General features: G+C 35.1%; 1 protein-coding gene across 1 annotated transcript in view; it reads right to left on the bottom strand.

The window, feature by feature from the left end:
• DNAH5 (dynein axonemal heavy chain 5) overlaps positions 1-25,186 on the bottom strand; it is a 114,663-nt gene that overhangs the window by 54,907 nt on the left and 34,570 nt on the right. Inside the window, 25 exon segments of the mRNA XM_056484091.1 lie at positions 231-472; positions 2,140-2,286; positions 3,939-4,092; positions 4,773-4,880; positions 5,602-5,736; positions 6,402-6,596; positions 7,207-7,394; positions 8,995-9,100; positions 9,103-9,175; positions 10,171-10,343; positions 11,614-11,838; positions 12,623-12,835; positions 13,850-14,006; positions 14,660-14,823; positions 15,471-15,624; positions 16,437-16,636; positions 17,107-17,347; positions 18,157-18,395; positions 19,300-19,362; positions 20,117-20,335; positions 20,782-21,017; positions 21,895-22,096; positions 23,457-23,581; positions 24,806-24,905; positions 24,987-25,177. Coding sequence (XP_056340066.1) covers positions 231-472; positions 2,140-2,286; positions 3,939-4,092; positions 4,773-4,880; positions 5,602-5,736; positions 6,402-6,596; positions 7,207-7,394; positions 8,995-9,100; positions 9,103-9,175; positions 10,171-10,343; positions 11,614-11,838; positions 12,623-12,835; positions 13,850-14,006; positions 14,660-14,823; positions 15,471-15,624; positions 16,437-16,636; positions 17,107-17,347; positions 18,157-18,395; positions 19,300-19,362; positions 20,117-20,335; positions 20,782-21,017; positions 21,895-22,096; positions 23,457-23,581; positions 24,806-24,905; positions 24,987-25,177 — 4,250 coding nt within the window.

The raw sequence follows: 25,186 nt of genomic DNA on the forward strand, positions 1-25,186 counted from the left end.
ATAGACATATTTTAGAACTGTAATATATTTACTATGTCCCTTAAAAAAATTACTCACTCTTGTATAAACTACCAGAAACATTGCTATTTTAAGTATTGACCTAGAAGTTTATACAGGGAAAAAGAGATTTCATAGCAAAAGGCATGAAAATAGTCCTAAAATAAGAGTGAAGTGTTGAAGAAGTAACCAGTAAAACTTCCCATACATATACAGACACTCAGCTGTTGTACCTCAAGGATAGGACTCCAGGTGAGAACTGATGAGCTCATGAACACCATCCCATTTCTTGAAACTGTTGCTGGAGAAGCATTATCAATATTATGAGGCTCAAAGACTATTTTGCAATTTGGTGCCATAGGTATCCGATCACCGTTTGCTAGCGTTAGAGTTCTGTTGTCATCCAGGACAGAATTAAGATTCTCAATCCAAATAGCGTCAACTGGACCATCAAGAACTATCCAGATGTGGTCACCTATAATCCAACACAACAGACAGAATGACCTATGGATGAAGTGCTAGTTTCTTTCAAGGACTGGTTTCTTACTGTTTCTCTGGACCTTGTTTCTCTGCAAACAAATTTTTAACTAATTCTGAATTCATGCACACAGCTACAGTCTCAGCTTTTAATACAATTACCATTTTCATCACTCAATTTCAGTAGGGCATTTCATTTTGTCACCTATTGATAATAATTATCCATTCTTCAGTACATAAAATACTATTAGCAAGTCACCAGTTTTTAATACTCTGAAAGAGTTTTATGCACCCAGTCTTCAAGACAGTAATAAATTAGGTTTATTTCAAGTTACATGAAACACCATAAAGAAGATAATGACTACAGATAAATTTAAACATCATTCATTTCCAATGGGTTTTATAAATGTAGAGGAATTAAATGAATGTAACCATTGCAAAATCACTCTTTCAAAATCATATCATAAGTAAAAGAGGTCCATTAGGGGAAGATTCTTGTCATTTTTTTCTGTCCCTAAACTTGATCCAGCTTCCTTTGAAGTTTTTCCATTGTTTTCCATTTACTCAGAGAAAGGTATTTTAAAGCCTGCCTGTGTTTCCTAGGAGGGTCTGGGTCTGTTCTGCTTGCCCCATTTGGGTACTGAGCACAGATCCTGGATGGAAAGACATCCCACCTTTGCTTCTGGCTGCCCATCCCTTAGGGAGCAGACAGAGCCACCGTGCATTGCCAGACAATCCTTCAGCCAAAGATGGTCCAGCTGCCTTCAGAATCCTTGCTTATTATGAAGGCTTAGGTGGCTGGGAGCTCTGCTAGCATTGAACCAAGGAGATATGAAACATGATAAACTTTTGATATGTGAAGGGTTTATAGCTACAGTTCAGGCATCTCATGCCTGAGATGGTCTGGAGTCTGGCTCATAAAGAAATATTACAGAACTCTTACAGAGTAATTCTGAGGAACTCATATGAGTATGCTAGTATATATTTTAATCTTGAAGGAAAAGATAAAAAAATCAATAGTTAATGTTATGTTACGTTCTCAAGGGTGTTACATTTCTAGATTTGAAACAAGCCTACCATAATAAAATTGAAAAGCATTTTCTAAGTGTCTGTATTTCTGAAGACTAAGAATTTTTGTATAGAAATAGTGGAACAAGTGTTAAGATTTTCTTTTATTTTTTCTTTTAAGGCATAATGATAAGATTGCATACTAATTTTCAGAAATAAAAAGGAAGGAACCATGTAGCATCAAACTATTAAGAACACTCTTTTAGTTAATATAGCAGTCTAAGAATATCTGTCAGCATAATTTTAGGTGGAAATTAGCCAAAGGGATGTTCCATACTGCATGACATCAGCTCAGATATAAAAGCTAAGGAAAGGAGAAGGAAGGTGGGATTTCTATTACTTTCAGTGTTTACGTTCCAGAGCAACCTCTGTGTTTCCTGGGAAGAAGCTGAACACCACTTGCTGATGCAAGGTAGAGAACAAACCTTTTTTTTCTCTTTGCTTGTTCTCACACAAACTTTTACTTTAGTAAACTGCCTTATCTCAACTATGAGTTGTTTTCCATTTATTTTCTCTCCCCTGTCCAGCTGGGAAAAGGAGTTGCAGTGCAACTTGGCTGGCACCTGGAGCCCAGACAAGTTCAACCCACTACAATACCTTTCTTTGCTCTTAAAGTTTTTCTCCAGAGCGTTGAAAATATTCCATCTGTCCAATCATTTGTTGCCACATCAAGGCGTCCAAACATTTGTGGAGCAGTAATAGCTTTAGGATTCATTCTCATTTCACGATGTGGCTGCCCACAATCTATGAAAGCAGATCACCAGTTAGTTTTTACATATCTTTTCAGCAGTAAGAGAACTTTGACAAATTCATACTCATTACACCCACATGTACGATTTAATATGCATTCATAATTAAAAGAACGTGTGTATTTAATTGAAAAACTTCTCTTGCTACAGAAAATTAATTTTTGAAGGCATAAAAAATAGTAGAATGAAGTTCTGAAACTTTTGAAAAGTCAATTCACATTTCACAGCTTCATCGGGAACAAAGAAGAAGAACAAGGAAGAAAAGCAGCAAGATGAAATTTACTCTAGGTTTAGTTTAGTATTTCAAAGGCTTATCAAACAATAGAGCTTTAAAACATTTGTTTTGGATGCATATTTTTAAAACCCAATTAATAAATTCCAGACAGATGACTGATTATTTTACCCTTCTGTGCACTTGTATACATCTTAGAATCAAAGTATACAATATAGGAATATTCCTGTGAATTCTCTGAGACAGATAAATTCTACCTAGCCATACCATGATCTTAAACTTTTGTTTTTATCTCATTAGCAACAGCCTAAAAACTACTATGCCAGACATTTTTTAAAAACCCAATATTAAAACTTAACGAGGAGCCACTAGCAAGGTGTTGAAAGAAAGAGCTGAAAAAATTACTTATTTTAAAATATCTTCATTCTAATCAGATGTCACTAACATATAAAACAGAAGCCTGACAGATCATGTAGTTTAACACTTCATGAGGTTGTGTGAGAAGATCAGCTTTATAAAAAGTAATGCGGTGGCTTTCTCTTGGTAGTAGTTCACATCTCATTGTTGAAAAAAAAAAAAATATATAGGAAAAGAGGGCAATGCAATCTTGTTCTTTCTGATTTTTTCCACAATGGAACATTAATTTACGCTGCAATGTAGAGTTTACAGTGTTTCTTAAGCATAGCACAGTACTGCATGCATGAGAGACTTGCTGAAATATTTTTTACAGAATTATTCACTTCTTGAAAATCATTATAAGCAACTTGTGAAATGCAGTAACACAAGCTTATCTCAAAAGAGATGCTTTTCTGCCCGAGCTATGACCTTTTATTTTAATAAGATCAGACATTCTTCAACTAATATTTTACATTTTTGTTTAGAAATAAAGACAACAAAAAAAAACACACACAGTCTTAGAGCCCCCAGTCAGGATCCAAAATTAATACCCTTGGAGACTTTGCATGGCCTAAATCAGGAATTTATGATTATAAAACCAGTTATTTTATATTGCAAAGACCCTGTCTTGTGCACTGTGTTCAAAAAGACCTAAATACTTATGATTAGTAAAAGGTTTCAGCACTACCTGAGCAAAACCCAGGAGATGCTTTAATCATTTGTCTGAGCTCCCTACCTAGACTATATTCCTCTTTCTTAATCCATCTCGAGTAAGAACTTCTGATAAAAATATGATAATATGGAAAAAAGGACATGAAGCATATGGCTTGGATTGAGAGACATTTTTAAGCTTTTGAAAGATACTACTAGAATAATTAGTATCTCAACACATAAAATAATTCTTCCAGTAATATATTCTCACAGTGAAGCAATTGAGGTTGTCTAAGAAGAAAGAATGGGATTTAAAGTTTACAGAGTAAACTGTTCAGTAACAGTTTATAATATAATTACTAACTTACCTGTCATTGCTTTCATTAAGGTGTGGATGCAGGTGGTTTTTCCTGCACCACTAGGTCCTAGTGTCATCAATCCATGCCTTACTCTCTGAGTTTCAAAAAGCTGGATAATTTTAAGTTTCCAAGGAGGATGACAAACAAGGCCAGATTCCTCCACCTAAGAGACAGTGGCAGAAAACCAATTGCTGTTATTTTAGAGTGCAAAATATATTTTGATGCCTTTAGAGATAGATAGATAGACAGACAGACCGACAGATCATCAGCAGATTGCTACCCTCTTTGTAAAGCTTTGTGTATATAAAAAAAAACCTGTTAGAAAAAGAAAATATATCTGGTATTCAAACATGTATTCAGAAAAATAAGGTAAACCAGACTCTAGGTACATTATATCTATAGTACTTCTATATTATATATATACACATGATATTCTTAAATTGGCCCTACTGAAACGCTTCAAACATCTAAAGGGAAATTAAATAGAAGAAATTTCATTGTAGGTAAATCTTTTCTCAAGTTCATATTCCAGTTGTTAAGACTTTAGACAGATATTAAATGCTGGGTAACGTTGGGCAAGCTCATATACATGTATTTTTCAAACAGGACATCAGTAACCATGACTCAAGAAAAACACAGAACACTATAATCCCAATTCAGTGGCCTCCTGAAGAATAAGCTTAATAATAATATGCCAGTGGTAAAAGATTTATGGAAAAGCCTAACCTTCCTCAAAATAGTAATATACAGTATCGCCAGCTGGATAGACTGCACAACAAGAATTTTCTTAGATGCCATCTCAGAAAGTTAAGCCAGAGCACCACAGATCACGAGAAACATCACCTGTTTGTCAATGGCTGCTTCAAGTTCAGGATAGCCTGCTTTATCAAGCTGGATATCTGGAAACAGATCTTCAATTAAACTCAGAAATAAGGGTTCATCTTCATCAATCTAATGAAAACCAGGGAAAACAAAAATCCACACAGATTAAAACCTATTCTATTTATTTTATCAGTGTTAAAAAGAGCAATCCCCAAGTCCTGAAGACCTAAAGAAATGCTTGGGAACACAAGGAATCATCTGTAATAATCCTCTAGGCAATAAACATTAGAAGGACACAGCAGAAAGAGATCACATAATGCTTCTATCAGTCAAAACAAACCACTAACATGGAGACTGAATTTCTTGTAGTAGATTTTAGCAATAACATTTAGTAAATTGTCCATTTTACTTGGTGTTAAAAAAAATATGTATCACAGCAACCAAAGAGGGCTGTTAGCTATTTAGACAGGTGAAATGGTACTCATGACTATGAATAACAGATACTTTTAAAAGAGTGACTAAATACTTAAGCACTAAGTTTCTAAAGAAGTTACTGCCAAGATATCTGTTCTGTCACTTACTTCTAAGGTAGCAGGGAAAAATATGTAAAAAAAATTCTGAACAATTCAAGGTTAAACCCATGTAGAAAGTCAAGCTATAGACAGATCACTCCCTCCTCAGCCCCACACAGGGTACTATGAGAAATTTATTTATATCCCAGCCAAAATGTTCCACTCAGAGAATGAAACATTTCCAAGCTAGCTTCAGTGTAAAGGTCACATACAATCTTCTAGTGATCACGTAGCTCCAAAGCGCAGCTTAAATTATTTATCAGGCCCTCAGAACTTACTAGTTTAGACAGGTTCATATCTCTCAGAACACGCATGACTATGGTAGACTCAGTATCTGTAGGATTTGCTCTTTTTGCTGCTCCCAGCGTACGCAGCACAGACAAAATATTCCGCAAGCCAAAATCATAATGCACCTAGAAGATATGTCAAGTTTGGGAAAATTTTCCCCAAGTTAATAGGGATTAAACAGTTCTTATTTACTATTTAAGACATGGATGGATATGTAGGAGAAGTGCTACATGTGCTTCAAATACCTCCAAACATCCATCAACTATTCTTTGACTGTACAACTATGGGCAACATCACTCTCCAAATCTGCTACCATTACCAATCGATTAAAATCTAAGATGTGACAGCAAAAAAAAAATGTAATCATAAAATCATTGGATCAAGACAGGGTTCCCAAAGACTATTGAGAAATACTTTATCAGTATTATTTTGAATTCTCTGTGGCCCTTGGCAACTGAGAAACATCTGTACAAGCACAGGCAGCACAAACCTAATGCCTCTTAACCCATTCTGTAAGATCAACAAAGGCTATAATGAAGCCTTTATTTGTCTCAGCCTTCACCAGTCATTAAAGCCAAATCTTAATAATAAGCAGTGTTCCCCATCTTTGCACCAACAACCTGCAGCAGGAGGTAATCTTCCAGGACAGCAGAGGACTGCATTACTAAACTGCAATTGTCTCTTAGCTTGCTTAGTGAACATGAACCTTTCCTTATTCCTAACATGAATATTTTGTGACTTCATAGTTTTCCCCTAAAACAATCAGGTTGCATCATATGAGTATAATCACCTGCTTTGACAGTTGTTCTTCACACAGCTTGTACAGTGTAAAGAATTTCCTTGCCAACACAACATTAGCAATGAAACCACAACTAGCCAATTTAACACGAATTATGATTTGACGGTCAGGAACCATCATAGCCACTGAACGGAAATTGATCTTCAAATTTTCAGGAAGTTCTTGCCGTCCAGCGTATCCTGGATTCTGGAGAGGAAAGACAGGTGTTGAAGCTGAGTGTACCTTGCACAAACAGAAGAATCAGCAAAGGAGTATGCCATCTTGGTAGGTAAAAATTATTAGCTGGCTTTAAGTCACATGTCAAAATTAATTGCCATTAAGACTTATCTCCATGGCAATCACCATATCTCTATCTCATCACCATATCTCTACAGAATTTTTGCCTCTTTTATATCCATGAGATATGAAAAATATTCCACCTAAGCATTTCAAATCTGAGTTTGTCTTATAGGTCCTATTTTTACTGTCTTCTCTTACCTATAGCTCTATGGATATTTTTTCTGTAATTGCAGCAAACAAGCATACTTTGGGAGCCAGAACTTGGCATGTAGAAGCAATCTGAAATTGAGATAACTTGTATTTATGATGCTACCTGCATTTTTCAGTCGCATGTGCTGGATGTTATAGAACCATGACCCTGTAAACTGTCTTTGCAGCAATGCTCAGTGTTCTCAGACTATTAGTGAGTTAGTTCTAACAAATGAATGACATAAGAGTTAGCAAGTACACTTAATAGAATTAGACTCATTTATTGTACAGTCATCAATGGTATATTAGAAACCTACTGAATACTTACCATAGTGAGAAAGATGCCAAATTCTGGGTTCATTTCTACATTGTCTCCATCAGTAAAAATGAACCTCTTTTTACATTTCTTCTTACATGTCAACACAATTGCTATTTGCTGCGCAGCTACTGATAGCACTGGTAAATCAATGCGATTGAATTCATCAAAGCAACCCCAGGAGCCAGACTGAGCAAGACCTTCAAAGAGAAAAGCAACTAAGCAGATAACCATTATGTTTTTAACACATTTTTGGTGCAATTCACAAGCCAAAAATTAGGTTAATCTACCTCAAGGAGGAAAAGAAAGTTTATTTTTGAGAGTTGGGAAAGGAACAAAGAGAAGAATTTTAATTTCTTTTCAAGTAAGTATATACAAGTTCCCAAAGTCCTTAAGATTTTCTAAAATACTATGTTCCTTGATTTCTTCTACTTTTCTTATATCTTGAATGTTTTTCTGTCCCTCTTTACCCCCTAAGAAACACTCCTGCAGTAATTCTGTGAAGATGTGACAGGTTGTTAATAGCTTATTGAACATATTAAAATGAACAACACAGTTGTGTTCACTGATAAAGAAGCTGGACATCAGTCTATGCCAGAACTGCATTTTTCCTTGGATTTTTTTGGGAAAACAAAACAAAATCATAGGTACAGTCACTTGCAACAATACAGTTTTCAAGAACCTCCATTTGATCTCTAATTTCACATCTGCCACGACTGACAGGTATCAGTTTCAGGTGTCTGAAAAAATGTCATCTGCACCCAAATTTAGTGAGCTCTGCCAATTGTTTTTAACATGTGTAGCACTATCCATGCATTTCCTTCTATTGAGAGAATCTTCAATGTTTGAATGAGACAAAATACTGGGGTTAAAATTCAGCACCAGTCCTACCAGTTCAGCAGTAAATTTCACAGCATTTTCCCTTCATAGCGACAGATCCTCTTGTGACTTTAAGTAATTTTAAGTGACTTTATCTATCTTTTCAAAAATTGTGTCATGTTTTCAGACATTTCTATTTCTTTAAGACAGTGTTGCAACTGTACTTTATACTCATAATAAGGTATTAATTACTAGCACTTATTAAAAGGCTGAAACCATCTGCTGGTTATGTGTCAACCTTGTTTCATACGGATGTCCTCTTATCATCTGAACTTATATAGTTCATAAAATCATATACTCTCAGAACACAAAAGACTGACTTATAAAAGGCTCATGACAAAGGTATATCTAAAAGTTAAACCATTTATATATAAGATAATTGTCTAACCACTATTTGGGCACATTAACAGGCTTGAGACACCAGTGACTTCCTTGAAGAGTTTGTTCCAGAGCTTGCCCACACTCTCAGTGAACACCTAGCTTGAATTCCCAATGCAGCTTCAAGCCATTTCCCCATGTCCTATTATCAGACACCAGAGAAATCAACACCTTCATCACTACTTCCCCTCATGAGGAAGTTATAAACAGCAATGAGGGTACGCCTCAGTCTCTCTTTCTCGAAGCAAAACATAGTATATAGTTTGTTTTACCAAGTATAAACACAGTACAGCTGTTTCTCTTAAGTCGTGTTCTCTAGCTCTTTCACCATCTTTTTTGTTGTCATTTGGACACATTCCAGTATTTTTATATGCTATTGTATTGTTGACTCGAGAATTGCAAAAAGTACTTGAGATGAGGCCACTCCAAAGCTGAGTACAGCGGAACAATCACTTTCTCTGCCCAGTTAGTTATACTGTGCTTTGTGCACCCAGAAAACAATTGACTATTTGGCCAACAGCTTACCTTTGGTCCACATCTTACCTTTGAAGATCCGCCCAAGTCCTCGGAAATCCATCTGGTCTGAACAGTTGAAGACCACTACGTATTTTCCAAGGCACCGTCCCATATCTTTCACAGTTTCAGTTTTTTTCCAGTTCCTGCAGGTCCCACGGGTGCTCCACCCATGTTCATGCCCAAGGCTTGAGCCAAAGTGATGTAACATCTAAAAGGCAACAATCAATCAGGCTGTAGCAAATGGATTTCTGTATAGCGCCAGAGGAACTTACACAAGGACTGATTTAAGGAGAAAAGGGAAGTGCTGAAATTATATTCCACTAATTACAATCTAGATCAGTAAGGACAAAACCCCTTCATTCAGTCTCTGATGCAGGGAATATTAAGGTTCATTTCATCATACATAAAGTGAAAGAACAGATAATTCTCAATTATCAGCAACGTGAAAGATCGCAAGGAGGGAAGAAAGCAAATACAGAGATGCTGCCTAATCTTAATTTGATTAGTTTGGATAGTGAGTTATTTTATCTGGAGTAGTTTTGAAATACATTATACTGTGGAGTACAATAATGAAAGACATCTAACCTTTCCTTTCTCATCTATCTTTAAAATTTGACCACACAGTGCGTCCCATCTTCATAAATTAAACATCTATGCATAATGCAGCAAAACACCAGTTAATAAGTATATATCAATGATATGTTATAAAGCATTCATTGTGCTATTTGAGTTAGACAGGTACATCTCTCTGTTAAAGGACTGCAATTCTTTCAACATCCTTTTAGATCAAAGATCTCCAAAGTACTGCAGCTGAATTTTTTTTTTTTTTTTTTTGGACTGTTCTTCCTTAGCTCTTTTCATTAGCTTGTCTGGAAACACCTACTTTTGTCCTGTATCTCTACATATTTTATCTGTTGGATGTACCAGATCTTTAGGTATGTTGGCTTCACATACGTAAGAATGAAGGTCACATATACCATATGCATACAAGTATGTATGTGGCAGAAAATAAGTTGCAAACTGTTCACATTATAGGGCACAAAAATACTGAAGCATTTTGTATAAAATTACTGACTTTGACAAGACTGTGAAGGATAAACTTTGCAGAGATCAATGTTGCATCCAACAGGAATGACAAAATTGCTGTTGTAAAAGCTGAGGTTTGGCAGCAAAGAATAAAGGAATAAAATTAGTCTTTTTCACCTGTCTGTAAGAGGTGTTATGACAAGCCTGTCAGTACAGCCCAAGAATTCATTCTGGTATGTGAAGCTCACATCAGTGATCTTAATCACCATTTTATCAGAGTCTTCGTTAAAATAAAATCTACATTGTTTCAGCCACTCAAAGTCCGTCGGGCTCTTGATATGCATGCAGCACTAAGAAGAGAGGGAAGACAAGGCTGTGGCATTCATGGTTAACATTTACTTTCACATTTATATTATGTCATCTAAGTAGTAGATTCAAAGGCAGCACTGCAAACATGGTGAAAGGCATAAAGGACAGCTAGTAACAAAAGAATAGTGGAGAATCCATCTGGATTTTTACTACAAAAATTGCTCATCCATTATTCTCAAGCGCATACTTAGACAGAGGACCTTCAGGCTTTAGACAAGTGTGTCAAAATTCTAAATACAAATAAACAGTTCATAAGCCTCAAACAAGAGTCATTTCAGTTTAACCTTAAAATTGCCATTCCTTTTAGTCCTCTCAACCACTTAGTTTTACATGAGTCAGAAGTACATAATCTGATACTTGATTTTATAAACTGCTATGAGAATTGTGTGAAACCATAGGCATATTGGGAAAAAGGATACTTCATGTCAGCATCGTGGTGCTGATACTACCTAAGGAACTCAACAGAACTGAGAAAAAAATCACAGTTGCTCTATTGAATATTAAAACAGGATTTTTAAAAAACATTTTTCCATTTGTATCTACATAAAATGATTATAACTAGAAACAAATGATTCTGCAATGAAATGATAAATGCCTGCCTATCAATAATGGGCCAAAACTCAATAATTCTTTTCTTGGACAGCTCAATTTCAGAATCCTATAAGTAAATGGTATGCTAGCTTTAAGTTTGATTAAGCTAAGTGCTTTCATTTTCCTTATTTTAGCCTCCTGCATCAGCATGAGGAGGTGTAAAGTGAATAACTAAATCCCTAAGTAATAATTAGGTATTCTATTGAAACTAGAACAGAGAGGATACCAGTTTCAATCAGCTTCAAACTTTTTCCTGTACTATAACTCTATATTCATTTTATTTACTTGCAGAAATTCATAATACAGTCCAGAAAAAGGACAATTACTTGCAAAAAAATGGATGAGGAAAAAAGATGTCCCTAACGGATTATGCAACAGAGGCACTATTAACTTTAGTGGACCAACATGAAACATTACAAAATTCTGCTACTGCTTGGGGAGAGGAAAACCCACTGAATCACTTAAAAGGAAATTAAGACTTGATTGAAGCAACAGCAGCAGTTCTAGATCATTCCAGGACACATAATCATTAAAGTCATTAAATTAAATGTTTACCTTATGAGACAGGAATTAAAAGGTATCATAATATTTTCTTATCATTTCACATTGTTTTATGTGGAAAACACCTCATAATTCATTGTTAATTATTTTAATACTTACAAGACTATCAAAAATGTCCCTCTGATGCACATGAACAGTGATTAATGTCTCATATTTAACTCGCTCAAATGGACTCAGGTCTTTTGTTGTCATATCTATCAATGTGTTCAGAAGATCCAGGAAAAACTGGTTCGTTTTACGCATAACTTTTTTATCCTGCTTGGCAAGAGCCAAAGCTTCTTCTGAGTCTCTTGTCCAAATCATTTGGATCCCCAATAACCCAACCTTAGGAAACACAGAAGTATATGCTTCAAAATTTTTTCTTTTTCACCTAAAATGTACATTCACAGACACAGAAAAACTAAAGAAATAGTTCTCCTACAATATGTATAAAATTACTTTCCATGCATTCATACAGAGGTCATGTTTTGTGTGTCCCAACTGCATTCATAAATGCATAGCTAAGCCTGTACTTCAGTCTTGTAGATACTGCCTACAGTGCATTGCTAATACAACTGCTCAATAGGATTTACAGTATATATAAAAATAATATATATAACAAATATGCATTTATAAATAATAACTAACCAGTGAATAATTAGTGCTTCCATTTGGAATATTTTCTAGTAATACATGGAATCTTGATTCTATCTACAACAACATTCCTGATCACAGATGAAGCTTCTACTAAAAAATTAATTTTCCCTTAACACTACTTTCAGTTCCAAACCTTTAGCAACACACAGCATTATCCTGAATATATGACAAAGCACATAATTTCACTAATTTTCCTCCAGTAGTCAATTATCAAGCTTATATATAAGAAATAGTGTCAACTTCATTACATTCATTTATTGCATTCAGCATTCTTTTTACACAGGAGCTTTAGGGTGTTACCTTCTTTTCATGTCAGCTATGTGAAGCTAACACTTAAAAGATTGAGATGATTCAAATAAAATTAAATACTATTTTTGTATTTAGCAGTGACTGCAACTTTGAATGCAAAAAAAGAAAAAAAGTCTGATACATATTTGTGAACAATTCTTCATTCATTTAACAATGATATTACCTGGGCTGGATAAGTAGAAAGAAATTCAGTAATCTGGAAACTCATTTCCTGGATGTCCATAGCTGCCTGGTGAATAACTTGATGCAGTGATAGCTGGGATTCCTTCAACAGAGAGCTGAGCCAAACTTCCACATTACCTTCAGCCATTACAGGTCTAGTCAGCTCTACAGTCTCACCCTCTCGTGAACTAATTGACAATATACGATCATATATCTAATAAAAGCAAAAATATCTGGTGTTTATAGATAGATTATTTATCTTTACAATAATTTGTGTTTTCCTGCAATCACTCCATTACAGTCATTTAAACAACTAATAAATTATATCAACTTGTCCAATGAAATTTAAACACTATTAAATCATTACTACGCAGAAAGGCTTTAAACAAAAACTGTCATGAACAAGGAGACAAACACCAATATATTGACAACTCCTGAATCTCACTAAAGTTTCAATGGCAATCTTGTGCCATGTGCTCCAGGATGACCCTGCTTGAGGAGGGATGTTGGATCAGATGCCCCACTGTGGTCCCTTCCAACCTGACCCATTCTGAGATTCTGTGACAACATCCACTTTCCAATCACAATAAAGGAAACCTTCTACCATTACTGGTGGGTTAACTGCCTAACAAAATTTACAGCCTTGGAATCAAAAATAATGGAAACAGAAAAGTTAAGGAACATGAAAAAGCAAAGGAATTTCTAAAGCATAGGGAGGTAATTAGTTTCTAAGAAAATGCATATATGAGGAAAAAATGTTGTTATCTGTTCTTGTAAAAGGCATAAATGTTTTCTTCAAACACTGTGTCTGAAGGAATAGTAAGGGCAGCTCAGAAACAGGAGAGACAGTAGGTACACTTTCTCTTACAATCAAAAAATGAATGGAAAAATACAAATACAGACAATGCAAAGATGCAAAGATACAAATAAGCTCATAAAGACTCAAAAGCTTATTTCAGAGGAAGCCACAGACAAAATAGTTCTGCACGTAAGTGGATTTTTCTGAAATTTAAGCACTGATGCAAATTTTTGTTTTGCTATTCTACATGAAGTTTTACCATTACATAAATGAGGATATGAAACAAATCTTAAATGAAGAAAGGTACACAGCATCAAATAGTTGTGAATGAAGAAAAACAGTAGAATGACTTATGCAACCCTCTAATTTAGCAAGTATCACAATTGTTAAGGTGAAGGAATGTAACACTGAGGTGTGGGCAGTACATACCCTTTCATGGAACCTGACGGTTTTAATGTTGTCAAACACATTCAGCAGATGTGCCTGTATATTGTGAGAGTTGGATGCCTGGCCAAGAATTTCTAAGAGAGCAGGATCTGACACGAAGAAGAATCGTGGAAATAGCAGGCGCTTTTTCTCCAGATACCTGCATTTTTAAAAAATTGTTAGAGAAGCAGGGAGGCGGTAGATGATAAGCAATTTGTGTTGATTTGTACATCCTTTCCTCTTTAAAAGTGGTGTTTCTCACAATTTATTATACAATTTTTAGCTGTACCATGACAATTTTTATCCCTCATACATTCATGTTAAGCATCTGCTTTAAAGCTACTCCTAGTATCAGAAATCATTTCATGAAAAACCTCTATTTGCTATAATCTAAACACCAGTAAAAAGAAAAGAAACTAAACTGAAATAAAATAGTTTACATTAACTCTTTTACTTGCTATTCACTTCTCTCAAGTTGAATATTTCCCACCTGTGTGCAAAGTGTGAATGGAACACAAATCTAGACTGCCTTCTGGATTGAAACTAGGCTGAAACCAGCTTTAGTTTTAACAGAGACAGACAGTGAGTGCCAGCTTAGCCACAAAACAAATACTTATCCATGAGCTGGTAGAAATTTCTTTGGAGTTGGTTGTATTATCCTGCTAACTTGTTTGCTCAGTTCAACTGAATTCTTAGCAGAGTAAGAACTGGATCTTTTCAAAGTTCATGGGATAGTACTTGAGCAATTGCTCTTGCCCTAGTTACACAATGCACAACCATCTGGCCAAGAATGTGGTCTCATAGTAATCTTACCCTGTGAGTGATTTCTGACAGAGTTCAAGCTGTTCCAGTAAATGGGGCAATAACTGTCCCATTATTTCATCTCCAACACAGCACTGAATAACATGGGGTGTTTCGTGAGCTCGGGTCATGATCCTCACCCAGGATTTATCAATGTTAGAGAAACGTTTTGCTTCCTGTTGAAACATGGCAGTGAATGTGGAAAGGAAGAAATGGAGGAAGAAAGAAAGAGAGAAGAGGGAAAAGGCCCCTGCTTCCAGAACCAGCACCCAGTAATCTCAACAGCAATCTTCTCACTAGTAATCACTTGTCTTCTAGAAATTTTTCAGCTTAGACACAATTCTTTCTGCTTACACAATATAGCTTATTTTATACTTGGCTGTCAAGCCTGCTATGTACTTTCTCTTACATTTCTAGAGGAAAAGACAGAAAACTCATTATACTTGAACAGAAGCTTCAAATCTGAGATTTTTCTTCTAAAACTAAAGTTCATTTTTAATTTGAAAAGTCATGCAGGCAAGTTTAAGATAAGGATTCCTTGGTACTACTATGCTAGTAGTAGGCACTACTACACAAGACAAATACATATTAGCTAGCAGCTTTACAATCTAGAAATCAAAAGATCAAACAGATCACACAATTTTATTATTCTTTCTCACACCATGCCTTCCACTGGCACTACTTACCTAATTTCCTAGCAAGACCAGTTTTGTTAAATACTAAAAGAAATTAAGTTTATGTTACTGCATCAATTATGACATCACAGTTAAGTTTTATTCCTAAAATGTTGATAAGAAAACTGAAAAAAGGCATGTCTAGAAACCTTTGGAAGCTGCCTTGCTATATCACCACCAATAAAAACAGCTTCTAAATAAATCCACAAGTTCTGAACAGTCAGCCAGTTCTCAATTATATCTGTTGTGCTGGAGAGATAGTGTACCCACTTCTGAATCTGTGTCTTGAATGGTGTATTGTATCTACAATCAAAAAAGAAAAAAAAATAAGAAGAGGCATTTCTTTATTTCAAGAAGAAAACAAGACACTTGAAAAGCAGAATATAAGTCACAGAACGAGGACTAGCTCTTATGCTTAAAATTTTTCAAGTGAAAGCATGAAAACTTAATTCAGATAGTGGTCAGCTCTAAATCCAATCAGCTCCAACTTGCTGCTGCATACACAAGGTGTACACAGCACAGCTCTGATCCAACAGAAGTAGGATGGGAGCAAGGCTTCAATTTCACTTTAAAGTAAAGGGATTACTCAACATCTTGAAAGCTGTAAATTCACAGAATTCCTGAACTGTCCTAAACTCCTGCTTTTGAGCATCTGTCTGATGATCAGGTTCAGTGTTCCATATTTTATGTGTGTTTTTGGCATGTGAAACCAGACAAACTGAAGCTCACTTTAACTGGGATTTCAGCACCTTTAGCATGAGGCAATGACCTATCACAGATAGGGCAGAGTAGCAGTGGCTGTAATGCCCATAGTATGCCTGCCATAGTCAGGCAGTGTTCTCTCTTATGTCCCCACTTTCTTTCACCAATGAAAACTTTTCAGCTGTTTATTCAGGAAATCTGAACTGCATCTACATGTTTTCAAAAGAACTTATTGGAGAGACACACTAGATAAAATAAGAACTAGCCCATGAACAGTTCAAGGACAAGTAAGCTCTTAGATTTTATCTAGATGTTTATTTGCCTTCTTTTCTACAATAGATTTGTTCAGTAAAACAAAACCTTTTGCTAATATTTTTATCTCTCCCTCATTCCCTTCCTCCCTTTTCTGTTACCTGTTATTCATGAGAGAACCAAGGATCATCAAGCTGTCCTCCAGGGTAGCAATTGTTTCTGACACACAGTCACCTCTCAAAAGAAGTTCACCACGAGTTTTAAAGTTGGCAAAGAAAAACATCTTGTCATCCCATTCAGCTATCACTTGTTTCAACTTCTGCTCAATGTCTCTTTCCTTCACAGCACTTATGCAGATATCCTTTTAAATAAACAGGATGTCAAAACAAGCTATTAATCCTTCAATTCCCTGGCACACAAATCTAGCTCTTATTTCCTTTAACACTAGGTAACATTAGGCTCAGGAGGAACTATTTAGTGGAAAGGTCTACAGATATACAAATACTAGCTAATAATCTGTATACCACACCACAATTTAATCAACTCTGGGGGGAATAAAATAATAACACAGAGATTACTTTTCATATGTTTAATGTCTCAAACCAAGGTATAAATTAACTCCTGGGCCAAATGGGAATTATTAAAAAAAAAAAAAAAAAAGAAGAAGTTGACACCACAATATATTTGTGTCATTATTTTATACAAAAACCTGAAGTTCATTTCTCTGCTCTTTCTACAGAAATGTTTTGATTTCCTTCTTGCTCCAGTTACTCATATACTATACAAGCAGATTGTTGGTTTCATGCACCCATATTTCTTCCTTCACAATACCTCAATCTCCTCTTTATATCTTAATAGTGGAACTTCCATTATATTCCTCAGTTTGAATGTTTCACTCTCCACATCAAATCTATGTTCAGTGAGATCCATAATCTGCTTCCAGTGCCGAGGCATCATCGCTGTACTGGACATGTGCTCAAGCAATGGGCAACATTCACTGAAGTCCTCTATGGTCTTCTTTAGGTCAAGAAAAGGCTGCCACTCCTTTACTGCACGAGGGAGCTTACGGCACCTACATGGAGATAAAGCAAGCTTTTGCCAAAAGTTTCAAATGTTCTTTCTTTAAAACCACTGTATATGGTTTTGACAGCAGAAGACATACCTTCCAAATTCAGGTTACCTCTAATTTGGAGCTTGTGTATCTGCTTCTCCACGTGAGAAAATCTGTTTCCAGTTTATTTCAATGACTGATAGCTGGGTAGGCACCTACAGCCTGCCCTTCAGGAGTGTACCTTCATAATTTTAATAACTCTGTGCAAGCAATCATCAAAACCAGTTAAAATGTTCTACATCTTGAGTTCATCTTTTGGTGAGACTGATGGTATGCACTGCTCTGAGCTCTACAAATACCCTGCTCCTCAGGGTTTAATTCTTTAAATTTTTTTATTCCTGGTTTGATGAAAAGTCCAGCTTTTATGCATACAGTAAAGCCCATTTTATACAAAAACTATTCAGCAATTCACTAACTTGCCTTTGATATCTAGCATAAAACTGTCTCTCATGAACAACAATACTACAGCAGAAAGGTGAAACTTTGAAACATTCCTTCGTGGACAAAATAAATAACAATTTTAACATATACTCCAAGCTTATTAAAATATATAGCCAGGAATCTGTCTAAGGAACAATAGTGCTCAATATTTAGAATCTAAGGGCTTTTTTATTTTATGACATTGGTAATGGATATATTTTTCAATTTAAATTTGCATTTTTCATGCCTCAATAAATAAACATATGCTCATGTATGATTACTGGTGCTAACCAATTATGGCCATATTCAAAAAGTACTTTAGGCAGATTTAAACAGCAGCAATTTCTCACCTGTTCTGAAACTCCATAAGTTCACTGTTAATTTTTTCAATGTCTAATTCCAACCAAAGAATATCATAGTAGCCACTGATTGTGTCAATGACAGTGTTATATAGATTATAAAGTTTCTGCAACAGATTCAGTTGCTTCTTTATTTCAAGCAGCTGAGGACACTGAGTAACTGGCAAACCAAAAAGATCTTCTCCACCTGTACAAGTAATATATTTCTGAAAGAGATTATCACATCGATTCTAAGAAAAAAAAAAAAAAAAAAAAAGTTCAATAAAATAACTAAATAAGAATACATAAATTTAAAAGTTAATAAAAATAACTAAGTATTTAAGATCCAAAACAATTATCAGAGCTGAATTAGACTAAAATCTAGGAAATAATAGAAAGATATAGAGAGGTAGTAACAGCTTACACTGTCAACAGTTTTGTCAACAATTTTCTTAAGAAAAGTAACTTTCAGCTAGCTAGAAGGCACATTTTTAGAAGCTGACAGGAAAGCCATTTAGTTCCTATGGCACAGTGACAGAACAATAAATGCTGATTGCACTTGAAAGAGGGGAAGCATGACACACAAAGCAAATAAAGGTGGATACAGCAAATTCTACTTCTCCAAGTACGCTGTGCAAATCTTTTTTTGACTGTTGAAGGAAGAATTACTACCATTAAAGCAGCCAAGAAAAACATAATTTAATTGTCAATTACAATATAACTCAGGGAACATAGTTGGAAGTCAAATGAACAGCAGTATGGGAAAAGGAAAGGCATTAGAAGTTGTTATTGCAGGAATAGATATTAATAACGACACAAATACAGACTTCAATCAAAAAAAAATAGACAACAATGAACACAAGAATAGACTATAGCCAAATACACTAAACTTGTGGGAAAGCTCTCATTAGGATATTTTATCTAGTATTCATTACTCATTATCTATGCAGCCTTTGTTAACTCCTAAAAAATTTAAACAGTATTCCTTGCAAATGCATAGAAAAATTCCAACTTAGTTTTCATTAAGGCAAATCAGACTTTGCTAAGTCAGTAACCCTATCTATCAAAGTTCATTCAACTACTAAGACTCCTTCTCAGAGCCTTGAGATGTTAGCTCACTTGTAGTATTATGTTGTATCTTAGAATTAACAGTACCTGGAATATAGTAAGCCTGTCACTGGCTTCCTGAGGTGTTAAACCAACCACCATTGGCCCGTTCTAAAAGGAAAAAACAAACAAACAAACAAAAACAAGCAAGAACAAACAAAAAAGATTAATTTAGAGGGTAAGAATAACCACAACTTATGTCTAATCAGCATTTTCTAAATGCAAACCTCAAACACTTTTGCAGCCTCCAGATCCCCTGACCAGATCAGATAACCACTGAACCAAGAGATGACAGTTAACCTACCAGGACAAACACTTTTTTTAAATGGATTTTTAAAAATTCAAAGGAGGCAATTAATTGTATTTTAACGAAGAAATTTTTCTTTACACTGTAAAAACTAGGAAATCATAGCTCATTTTTTTGAGCTGACTTTTACTTCAAAGTCAGCATTACTTAAAAGATGATACAAGATTAGTTCAGCTTTCTTAATTTATATTCTAATGAAAAAGAATATGAGAGCTTAAGTCACTTGTACATATACCCAGCATCAGAAAACTCTTCTTTCTAACATAATTTATCATTAATCCTAGTCTTCACATTTTCTCATGGTAAGTAGGTTTTTCAAAAACCTTAAATATCTTAATTCTTAATTTTTAAGAACTGATTACCAGCATTACTTACGTCAGTCACATACAAAATATTAACCAAACCCGCCCTGCACTGAAACTCAAACACCATCTTAACAAGAATAAACCTATTCAACAGTAGACACCCATCCCATTAAACAGTCAGATCCAAAAACCTTTCCATGTTCCCACTGCTCCTTAAAAGATTTTTCAATACAATAAAGTAGAAACATATTGCCTGATCATAATCCGAATAGAACTGTGCACAGTCTTCAGTAAAAGTCTTCACAGCAGTAATAAGCTCTCCTCTAAAGTTTGGCTGCAAAGCAAAGAGCTCATTCTGCACTTCATTTGCATGGATTAGCAGTTTTTCCCAAGTGTAGTGCAATGTGTCCACCTTCTCTGTCTCTTCCTTGGCAACAAGTAGATCATATTTGTTCAACATAGCATAGGATTCCTGCCAGAAATTTGGATCAAGATACAGAAAATGGTAACTTCAGATAACTTTGTAAACACATGTATGCTAACATCTTAAGAAATTCTGTTCTTCTTGCGCAGCCATTATTAAAATCTGGCAAAACAAAAAAAAAATCCTATTCCTTCTTTCGAACTTCTTTCACAAAGTATGGAAAGATTTCTTACATTAAATACCTGTATTCTCATCTTCCTCTTACCTACATCGCTCAAGTTCTGCACTAAACCACCTCTCACCTTAGCAAGTTTACATTTGCCCAAATCAGAATTTCACAGAAAAAGGTTTACAGGAACACAACAGGCCTGTCACTCAACATTCAACACATATTAAATGATACATTTTCAAAGTTCACTGTTAAGCTTTATCCCAGAAATTAACTGAAAATAACTTGAAACGGTACCCATGAATGAAACATTCCCACTAGCTACCTCAATGGGGCCAATTTGAGAGTCAATAGAGCTCTGTAGTTCTCTGATCTCCTTTAAAGCTGACATGGCTATTCTGATATCATCCAGGTCCATGATGGTGCGATTTAACTTCTTGCCTGTTTCTTCTACAAAAGTCAAAATTGCTTCCATCTGTGTTCTGTACTTCTTATTGCAATGACACCCCAGCAAAGTTATCCAGGCTCTCGTTTCTGATCTCAGTGCTAGCTTCAGATCAGCTAAAAATATTGAACAATTAACAGATATTAGACATTGCAGATATTTTTTAAGATGCACTTTTAATCTTTTTTATTATATATGTTCTCTTCAGTGCCAGTTCTGGTTTTTCAGTCTAACTGTTCACATACAGAGATGTTGAAATCACATGGGAACCTTGAAGTTGTTCATAAAATTGCTTTCAATTGTCAATTGCTTTCCTCCTTCTATGAATTGTATCATCTTTTCTACTGGAAAGATAATCTAAAAACACTGAACAATTAATAGATACTAGATATCAGATATTTTTAGGATGTACATACTGGAAAGATGAGGCTGGACTTCATCTTGTTCATTTACAATTATACAAACCTCTGTCCTACACATCACTAATGAATTGGCTAATATTCTCATCTAAATCTAAACTATTTTCAAAAATTAATCATCTTGAAAAAAAAATAATGTGGAGAGGAAATTAGGAGTCTAATTATGAAAGCTGAAGAAAGAAAGTTTGATCATAGCATTGGTGGAAGTGTTAGATAGAAGGGGGTCCAGCTGTCTCACTGCATGCAGCCAGGCAAGGAGAAAAGTAACAAACTTATCACCTTACTCCTGTAAAATATGCACCCCTGGGAATCAGTGACAGAAGGACGGGCAAACATCTACTTTCCACTCCATAAGTGAGCAGAAGTATCCAGGTAAGTTAATAAACTCCAGCTGAGCCTCACAGATATTCTTGTGTTAGTGTTTTGTTTGCTTGCATTTACTGCCAAAACAGCAAACAGCCTCACTCCCTTTCTCCTTTCCATTTTAATCTAGTTTACCTATCCAAAACTGTCACATCTCTCCTTCCTACTGGAGTCAGGAAGTACGTGTCTCTAGAGAGAAGCTGAACTCTACCAGTGTACAGTGCAATAGCTCCCACGCAGATATATTCAGGCTCAGAATTGATTTTCAGGTCCAGATCTTGGAAATGCAGAATTTCAGATTCAAATTCAGAGAGTAATGGGTTTCCCACCATTAATTTATCAATGGCTTCCTCCTTGTCCCTCTGCCATACATGGTGGTAACAACTAAAACTCTCCAAAGCTGTAAGAACTTCCTGAAAGACATTTACAAGTTCAAAGAAAGATTCTCAGTGTCACATATATAGCATACACATCATTTTTTAGCAGCTGCTCATTAGAGTACACTACAAACTCCACGGTGGAGCAGGTTGAATCATTTCACTAAACAAAAGGTTGCTGGCAAATTTATGCTACAGCAAGTTCCATTACTGATCACACATCGTGCCAGAAACTCTATGTTAATCACCTCCAATTTGTCAGATTAGTTTAAACATTTGCCAATTAAGTGAATCTTCAGTCAATAAAATCGTTGGAATAAGTGGGAAGTAAAGTTTAAAACTAGGATACAGTACACTTGTCCTTCCCTGCCATTTCTTGGGCTAGAAACTGAAACCCGAGCTCCAGGGCCCAAAATAACATGAAAAAAATTCATTCTGAAATAATGAAGCTATGAGACTTTCTTTTTTAACAAAAATTTCTACACTCAATTCTCAATTCAGGTTTCTTTGATTTGAATATCATTTTATGAGTGTGCAAGAGAATTCTTTTTTTGGCTGTCAGGAGTTCAGAAAAATGTGAGAAAGTTCAAGTTAAATCATCACTGCATCTAATTTAACAAGTAAATGAGAGATGACTGCTACGAGAGAGAATCTACATCATGACTTATGATAAATATAGCACACACAGGCATTTAAAGCTGATTAAATGATAAAAATTTACAATATTACAAAATACTGAATATCAAAATACCATGATAACTATCCACCATTAGCAACTACTCAGCACCAGCCTGGTAGTTATGCTTTAGTACCACTGAAGTTACAAGGCCTTCAGTCAAATATTTTCAAATGGCAAGAATCTTAAAAGACTGGACCTGCTCCAGAAGAAACTGATGAGGAGCTCCCTAAAGAAAAACAGTTTCCTAAAGAGTGCACAGAATTAGAACAAGTCAAAGAAGTTATGCATATCCTTTAAGAGAAATCCTAATCTAAACTACTAAATCCTATTCAGCATTTTAAAAAAGCCAATCTGGTTTTGCCAGTTTTCTTCTAAAAAAAGCCAGTTTTCTTCTATGAACCTTCATAACCTCTCCATAATGTGGCAGAAATCGTGCTGGCTGCATTAGCACAACTATACTTAGAGTTTTTTATGATGTTTTAATTTTTGCAATATTCAAAACCTCTAATCTTGGAACAGAGTACACTTAATCCATGCTACACTATTAAAGCATATTTGCAAATGTTCAACCACATGTTTTCCATCCACCATCCTAAACTTTTATTATTACATTTAATCACAGCTTTAAATGCCTACCCTAATTACCCAAAGACATTAAAAGTAATACATTAATATCCCTCGGATAGTGATATTAAATTAACATCTCAATTGTCTTACCCCTTTTGTAGAATTGATGGCACTGCTGAGTAAAGATGCTAATTTGATAATTTCTTTGTTCTCTGAAACATTCTTGAAGTAGTTCTGGCTTTGCACTGGATCAGATGAACTGAGTGATGCTGTATCTGATACACTATCTACAAAAGAAGATTCAAATATAAAAGCTTAGGACAGACATACTGCTTAGGAGAAGAAAACCCCTATAGACAAAACCAAATTATATTTTTTCAGTAAGCATGCATTTTAAAGTTAGGTTTTCTTAAGGGTAACTAGAAATCAAGGAAGCCAACATAAATTCATAAACATCTCCATTTTAGTGAAATTGCTCCATCCTGTCAAATTTGAAATGAGTTCCACTCCAATCTTTCAAACAGAATCTTTCCTCTTCTCTCCCCGCTCCCCAAGGTTTATTCTGTATGATGCATCTATGTGATTTACTTATACATCAGCATTTACTTATATATCAGCACTAAGTGTTCTTATTTTCTGAAATACCCTGCAATTCACAATTTGAAATACAAATTAACATTAACTCTGAGAAGATGACCATAACCAGTCCACAAAAAGGAATAAAGATTTTAAAAGTCCATCAGTTAGCAAATATACACAAGTTTGACTTTATCATCATTTTTTATTTCATCTCTTGCAAGAAAAATTCTTAGTTTTGAAAGACTAATTTAACTTCTTAACCAGTTCAAGTATTACTGTCCTACTTTTTAGGTGCATAAGAGAGCTAACCTAAAAAGACCCAAACGTATTTTTTAAGTATCTCAGGTACAATGTAGAACAATTCACTTGGCTTGATTTCAGAGAAGAAAAGTCCAATCAAAGGATGTCTGGATACAAAACAGAATAATGAAAATCCTTTTAGAAATTCTAGTCTATTCAATCTCTTACACAATCCTCTCTACACCAATACTGCAATTTACATGGATATTTTTATTCAATAAAATATTGTGAAAGTTAAATTTACCCTTCTTAAAGGGTAAGCACAAGTTCTAAGATGCCATTTCAACATGCCAAATTATGAACCACACTGACAAATCATGAAAGATTATTCTGTAGCAAGTGACTATAATTGTAACCAATGTATATGCTATAAGCCAAAGCAGTAAAACTTCAAGAAGAACCAAAAAAATCCCCATATTCAAATCCACAGAAGTACAAGTGGAAAACCTGATTTCTAATGAGATTCTCAGAGGCAATTTAACATCTATGAAGTTGCTTAAAATCTATGAAGTCTACTGTTTTTGATGTATTTTGTAATTAATATCTTCTCTTCCAATATGTTCTGTATAAATCACATTTACCTAACACTCAAATTTAGTGTTGTCAGAGTTTATCATTACCATGGCTGTTTTTCTTTCCAGTCTCCTTCATTCCATCATCAGAATCGCTGTCTCTGCTCCCACACCACAACAGAACAACTTTTCTCTCTAGCACTTCCCTCTGAAGAGAGAATAATGTTTATTTTTTATTTGCAGCAGTTTTGCACCATTAGATCTAAGTAAAGCTTTTAAAGACACCAACCTTGGATATTCTCTCCTTACGCCACTGTCGAACTCCTTTCATTACTTTCATAATACTATCTACAGCTTTATTAAGTGTCTGCTGTACCTCATCCAAAGAGGGTGTCATGATGATATTAGGGATAGATAGGTTAATATTTGTCCTAATTATGGGATGAGCACCTTTTTTCTTCTTAGACATACTGTGATTTTCTAAATAAA

This window comes from Oenanthe melanoleuca, chromosome 2 (assembly GCF_029582105.1).
Source record: "Oenanthe melanoleuca isolate GR-GAL-2019-014 chromosome 2, OMel1.0, whole genome shotgun sequence".
Classification (NCBI taxonomy): domain Eukaryota; kingdom Metazoa; phylum Chordata; class Aves; order Passeriformes; family Muscicapidae; genus Oenanthe; species Oenanthe melanoleuca.